This window comes from Phytophthora infestans, genomic scaffold, assembly GCF_000142945.1.
Source record: "Phytophthora infestans T30-4 supercont1.10 genomic scaffold, whole genome shotgun sequence".
Lineage (NCBI taxonomy): Eukaryota > Oomycota > Peronosporomycetes > Peronosporales > Peronosporaceae > Phytophthora > Phytophthora infestans.
This window is the reverse complement of record NW_003303749.1, coordinates 2593428-2600515: the sequence shown is the minus strand read 5'-3', so window position 1 is coordinate 2600515 and position 7088 is coordinate 2593428. Positions and strand designations below refer to the sequence as shown.

Sequence of the window (7088 nt, the reverse complement as noted above, 5' to 3'; positions counted from 1 at the left end):
CGCCGTGACTACGATTTACGCTTTACCGGTTGTGAAGCAGGTTTCCTCGTTCGCTCTGAGCGTGTTGTCGTGGATGGTCAAGCCACATGGCAAGTGATCGTTGCACCAGGAACGGAGGTGAGTCTCTGTTTAAGTACCCTGTCAGAAAGAGATATTAATATCTGATTGATTCACAGATATCGCTACACAACCACAAGACCAATAAAACAATCTACGACTCGTATCGTGGGGCGAAGTCAATGCCACTCACCCCGCAAGCCCGCCAAAAACTTGGTCTTTTGACCGAGATGAAGACGCGCACGGCTGACATTAATCGATACTTGTCGGACAAGCTCGGTGGGTGCTACTATTAGGCCACTTGCAGTTGTATATTTTTTCTGACGTATTTTTTTTCTTCAATTTAATGATAATTTTGATATGATTTCGGATACAGATATGGTGCTTACGCCTCAGCTGACAAGAAATCTTGTGCGACAAGTGCTCGGCGAGTCGAGTACTGAGAGATCCAAGGTTATCCTGGGCAATTTTGCCGACGAGGATAGTGGTAATGATGTTCTTCTCGTCCAGGATCAGCTTGATATTACTTGTATCATTGCGATGCAATCGTCAATTTAGAAGACATGCTTCGAGACCTGGGGAGACAGCTTGGTCATGGGCTGGACACATGGAACCAACAATCTGGGGTACCATTTAGCATGTCCAATTCAGTTATTTGTAGTTCTGATGAAAATAACATTAAAAAATTAACTAAATGTGTCACCGTTCTATAGGCAGTCTTGTTGCAACATCAGCAACGGGAAGAAAAATTCCAGTTATTGATTTCCTTGCTCTTGATCAGAAGGCAGCTACGATGAAGTACATCATCGAATTTTTCAAGCTGAAAAACCCAACTTGGCGCAGTGTTCAAAGTGTCGTCATCGATAAGGACTTTGTCGAATGGCGAGTTCTTGAGAAAGCTTTCCCGAACGCTAAGATACTTCTGTGTCAATTTCACGTGTTGACGTACTGGCGGAAGGTCTGCCGACGTCCCAAATATGATCTGAAGATGGCTCAAAGAGATGCGATGGATTGCGAAATTGATTTATTGGTAAGAATTTTTAATGTTGTGTTGCTTTCTGTGTTGCTTATTTTATTTATTACATATGTCTTTAGCAACTCACAGTCTAAGTTTGACGCTGAAGTAGACGTGTTTACCCGGAGGTGTGAAGAAGAGTGACCCAAGCTGCTGGAGTATTTTCAATAACACTGGAAAACATGTAGTTCCATGTGGGCAAACCACGCTCGAGGAAAATTCTTCACTGCTGGTAATACGACGACCAACCGCATCGAGCCTAATTGGAATCAGCTAAAGCTGCTCCTTGGGAAGAAACCGCGAATTGACTTCACGATTAGTGGTGTATTGGCACACCAGTCAACGGCTTTTTGACAGCAGATCGCTGCCATGCGCAAGCACTCGACTACTAATCGCCAACCAGTTCGGGTCCCCACGTTTCTTTCTCTTTTGGCGAAACACATGAGCGACGACACGCTAGCGAAAGGGCGGGACCAGTGGGATTATTTCATGGTGATTTTGGCTCAGAACACATTTGCCAAACGACTAAGTGACGTGGGTCAATGGGAAATAAGCACGCAAGGAAGCATTTTCCAGTGTAACGACTTCGAGTGGAGCTGTTCCTGCCTATTTAATTGCACCTACCATCTACCTTGCCAGCATCTGATGTATATCGCCGCGCAAAGACACCAGTTTGAAAAAAATGCCGGCTTCGATTATTCGGCCACGTTGGAGCATGGCAGAAATGGCGAAGCTTGATGAAGCCTTCAGCCATGGGATAGCGTCGTTGCAGTCAGTTCAAGACAAGCTGAAAGATACACCCGAGTCATCCTCGCACAGCGACTTTACACAATGCTCAGCAACACACAAAGCAACACACGGCGCTGAAGCAGAAAAGGAGTCTCTTGAAGCAGCACAAGTGGAGCAAGAGTCTCAAGTTTGGGAGCAGGAGAACCAGTCCCGCTGGAGAAACCTGGACACATCTCACCTGTCAAAACGCGTGATTTACGTAAAAATGCGGCGTCGTGAGCGTGCGAATGTTGTCGTTCTGTCTTCTGAAGAAAAATACTGCTACGCCAAAGCTGTATTTGAGCCTGTGCTGGATTATCTATCTCAACTATCTAGCCCAAAATTCTACATGGCACTACAGTCATGGCGGGAAATAGTACGCAGGGGTATGGAGAAAGGGACACCACGTCATCGCAGAAAATAACGGATTCCGATTCAGAGTCAGGCGACGACAGCGACGATTCAGCAAGTGAAAGTGCATCTGAAATTACCCCCGCCGATCTAATGGAGTCAATGAAGTTGATTCGACAGCTTGAAGAAGAAAAGAACGAAGAGTTTTCTTTTGCACCTGCGGCTATACACACACCACCATCTAGAGTCACAGCAGAATCTATGCTGAATCACCATGAAAGACCTAACTCGGGTCTTACAACGACGGCGCAGACACTGACACAGGCTTGGCGGCAAACAATGGAGTCACCTCCAGCCAAATGTGAGCCATCTAAGATTGTGGAGCTCCAAACAAAGCGAGTGGTCCATACAAGTAACGCCAAGCTCTCAAAGCAAAAGGCGCGGGGGCCAGGCCAGATAGACGTGCTAAGGTTTCTCCAATCTAAGCCTCGACACAACGAGAGAAAAAAAAGCAAGTTCGCTCGGCATCCTCGAAGCCACCGAAACTGGCAGCCATTGAGCTTCCCGACAAGCGCGTGCCATGTCTATCTCGACTACTGGAGTGAACTCCAAATACTAAGGACAGATATCACGTTAGCGAGCTGATGGCAAACTATCCAGTCATCATGGACGACGACTTCATGGGAGCGCGTTCTGCGCGCTGTCAGCGTTCGTATGTATGCGCCGATGACTACGACTACAACTTCGTCATTCCTAAGCACCTAGTGAATAGGCTGGACGTAGTGGTCGAAGCGGAGAAGATGAAACGAAAGAAATCCAGCTATTTCGGTAACGATTCGGAAGCCGATCACCCCGAAGGTACCACGAACGAGATCATCGCGTTATTTCCTGGAGGCACTCCAAAGTTCACCAGGTTTGTTGTCTGTACTGCTGTGTTGCTCATTGTGTTGCTTACTATGTTGCTTATAATGTTGTTTGTATTGGATACATGATGCAAATTATAATGTGAACTAGTGGCGCTGCCTACCGCATGAAGGCGTTCTATGAGATCCGTCGGAAGTGCGAAGCTTGGCTGGCAGATATGGATTGGGTTCTCTCGACAAAGTGGGAAAAAACCCTGTCAGCCCCAGAACTGTTGCTGAAGAGACGGACACGGACGGGATGCTACCTAGTGAGTCTGGTGAACACCACAAAGAATTTGCAGAAGATGACGCGAGAATTCTTGGCAAAGCATGCCTTGGGTCCATGTTTCGGTTGTCGGGCGGCGATGCCACTGTCAAGGTGGACCATTTGGTCGGCATGTTGGCAAGAGAACGGATGCTGAGTGGTATTATTATCGACTTCAGCCTCCGCTGTATCTGCAACTCAGTTGGTGAATGTTTTGCTATTGACTCCTACGCTCCGACGATGGGTTGCCCAATAACTCCAGTAGGGCGCATTTCGATGTACCATTACGCTGTTATGCCCGTTCACTTGAACAACAACCACTGGGGAATAATCATGGTGCGCATGAACTACCGTCAAGATCGACCCACCTTCACCCCCTACTGCTGTGAGCCTTTGTGCAACGGCTCGTATCGGGCGGCGATGGAAGATACTTACGAAGTGACTGTGGCATAGTTTCTGCGAAACTGGCATAATTCCTCTATGCGGCTCACCGAGTCACCGCTAGAATCAAGCGCAGTATAGCTTGACGCTCCAAAACAACCAGACGGAACGTCGTGTGGTGTGGTGTGCATTGCTCAGCCGTATGCGATGCTGAGAGATAGCTTCAGCTTTTCCAGAACTGTTGTCACACGTGATGATGTTGCTGCCATGAGACTCAGAATACTTTGGATGATTCTTTCGCAGCCTGAAGTGACAACTCGATCCAACAAGCTCGATCGAATAGTGAATGCTACGGATAAAGCTCTGCTTGCAACACTAATGAAATAGAATAAAGCTGTTTGGTTTTGCATCACAACGAATAGATTAACGTGCTTCACTTTTGACGCTGACTCACTGGTGCCTATCAAGGATTATATTGCAGCACTCCTCCAGCATCAAACTGTATGACATCACGTAGCCTCTGTCCAAAGCGACGGCCCCAACTGCAGCTGCTAGGCGTGTTGCATCACCTTTCTCTTCGGCGAGCATTGAGGCGAGCTCATCCCGAGCTTGTATTAGCTTCTCCGAGTGTTAAGTCAGCATCTGCAACTTCTCTTCCATGCGTTGAATTTGCCGGAGTTTAGAGCGTAATAGCTCTTTGCACAGCCTCGAATTGTGAGCTCGAGAGTAGCTATGGCGTGTGGCAGGAGGGGATGGAGGCGCTAGGGGCGTTAGATCTTCACTAGCGGTGCTGGTACAAGCGCCTGCATTGTCCTGATTCATTTATCTCTCAAGTCTCTTTGTTTCGACTGAATCGTCGCAGAATGTGCCTTCTCCTATCACAAATTTTGTCAAAGTGGAATCGTAAGTTTCGAGGTATCTGAAATATATCACGAATAGATTACGATCGACCCTTCTAGAGTTGCTTCTTGTGGCACTCGCTGTGGTGCTACAAGCCCATTGTGTTGCTGCAAGAGCTGTCGTGACGTTGTAGTTGTGTTGTAGGAACGCCATTCTTGCTGATCTACAGCACGTACAACTGAGGATGATTGCCAATCACTCTTCCGATCAGAATCACGTTCTCATATATCGTTTTGCTTTACAGCTTCGTAAGTGCAGAAGATGGCGAGCGACGAATCGTCACCTTTGGTCGCCCGAAGTGCTAATGGCCGTAGCAAGAAAGCGCTTATCCTGAAGCTAACACTCGGTGGAGCGTTGCTGGTGCTGGCGTTGTGGCTGATTCAAGACCACGGACACTCGGATTCAACGCCCGAGGGCTCTTTTGTCTGCGGTGTCACCAACAGTTCCGCGGGTCATATCAAGCTAACGAACAAGGAGGACGATCACTACTTCTACTGGTTTTTCGAGTCGCGCACGAGTCCCGAGACGGACCCATTGGTATTGTGGCTTACCGGAGGTCCCGGCTCTTCTAGCATGTTCGCTCTATTGACCGAGAACGGCCCGTGCACCATCCAAGGCGACCTAAGCACCAAGTTGAACCCGTTCTCTTGGAACACCACGAACGTCATTTGGCTGGATCAACCCACAGGTGTGGGTTATTCCTTTGGCTCTCCGGCTGACAAAGATTTTAATGAAACCAATGTGGGTGAAAACATCTATTGGTTTCTGAGGGGAATTTTGGAAAAACACCCACAATTTCAGAACCGCGAGTTCTTCGTGACGGTGAAAGTTATGGCGGACACTACGTTCCAGCAGCAGCGCACTATATTTGGTCGTTGAACAAGGAAACCAAGGCGAGTGACGAGGTCCCGCTTATCAATCTCCAAGGCCTGGCAATCGGCAATGGTCTCACCAACCCGGCGGTTCAATACGCTTACTACCAAGACATGAACCACAACCGATACAACCTCACGCTCTTTACAGAAGGCGAAGAGCAGCAGATGAAATCTGATAGTGTAGAGTGTATTCGTTTAACGCAAGACTGTCAAGCAACACCACGCAATGATACAGCTTGCAAGATAGCGCCAGAGTGTTGGTCCGAAAAGCTCATCGCTCCGTTCAGCAAGGCAAACCGCGACAACTATGACATTCGCCGGCCGTGCAACAACAGCGACCCCAACTCCGCTTGTGGCGCTCATCTGCTCATTGCAGAATACTTGAACTCGCCAACAGTACGCAAGTATTTGAACGTAAATGAGCGTGCGCCGGCCTGGCACGAAGACAGTGATGAAGTGGAGAAGACATTCACTGGCGATGGCGACTGGTCCATGCCGTTCCATCAATTCGTCGCTGAGATGCTGGACGACGCTCTTCGCGTGCTAATCTACGCTGGAGACGCCGACCTCATGTGCCCCTGGATCGGCAATCGAGCCTGGACGCTGGATCTCGAGTGGCAAGGCAAAGATGGCTACAATGCAGTCGAAGAGAGAGCATTCATCGCACATGACCCGCTGCTACCCGATGGAGGGAGCAACATTGACGCGGGTGTGGTTCGATCTTTTGACAACTTCGCGTTCGTCCGCGTGTACGATGCTGGACACATGGTGCCCATGAACCAGCCCGCAGTCTCGCTAAACCTCATCAACAGGTTCTTCACGAACAAAACGCTGTAAGCTTAAGCTTAGATTCACAAGTTGATTGGGTACGAATGAAAGGCGTTCTATCTTCAAAGATCCCTCTTTATCACCTCATTCGTTGGGTTAAATCAGCTAAGAAAAAAGGATCACACAGTGTGGAAATTATGGCGCGGCTAGACTCGACTGCTCCCAGCCGTGGAAGCCACATACAGTTCCTCCACTAATAAGCTCAAGATCAAGTAGTCCTAGGCATCGTAGTTCTGTTGGGATTGGGCTTGTGGTGGGTGGTTTTCGACGATAAACCTGACAAGTTCAACTGTGGTGACTCGAAGAATGAATCCGGCTACATCAAGCTGGCCAATAAGGAAGACGACAACTATTTCTACTGGTTCTTTGAGTCGCGCACCAGTCCAGATATAGATCCGTTGGTGCTGTGGCTAATTGGAGGTCCCGGTGGCTCTGGGTTATTCGCGCTGCTGTATCCAGCCCGACATGAGTACTAAACCCAATCCGTACTCCTGGGCCCGCAACGCTAACGTGATTTGGCTGGACCAACCAACCGGCACAGGCTTCTCGTTCGGCTCTCCTGCCGACACGGATTACAACGAAACCAATGTGGGTGAGAACATTTACTGGTTCTTACAGGTATTCTTAAACAAACACTCAGAGTACCAGAACCGCGAGTTTTTCCTGACGGGTGAGAGTTATGGGGGACACTACGTTCCCGCTGCAGCGCATTACATTCGGGAAATGAACCAGAAGAATCCGGTCAT

The 7088-nt window shown here is 48.6% G+C and overlaps 1 protein-coding gene across 1 annotated transcript; it reads left to right on the top strand.

Annotated features, from left to right (window-relative positions):
* Positions 1-4900: 4900 nt before the first annotated feature.
* PITG_07157 (serine protease family S10, putative) lies at positions 4901-6351 on the top strand (the record flags this gene model as incomplete). The annotated part of the gene is made up of 2 exons (XM_002905071.1): positions 4901-5384; positions 5441-6351. The coding sequence occupies 2 exons, from the start codon at positions 4901-4903 to the stop codon at positions 6349-6351; spliced, it is 1395 nt and encodes a 464-aa protein (XP_002905117.1).
* Positions 6352-7088: the final 737 nt, after the last annotated feature.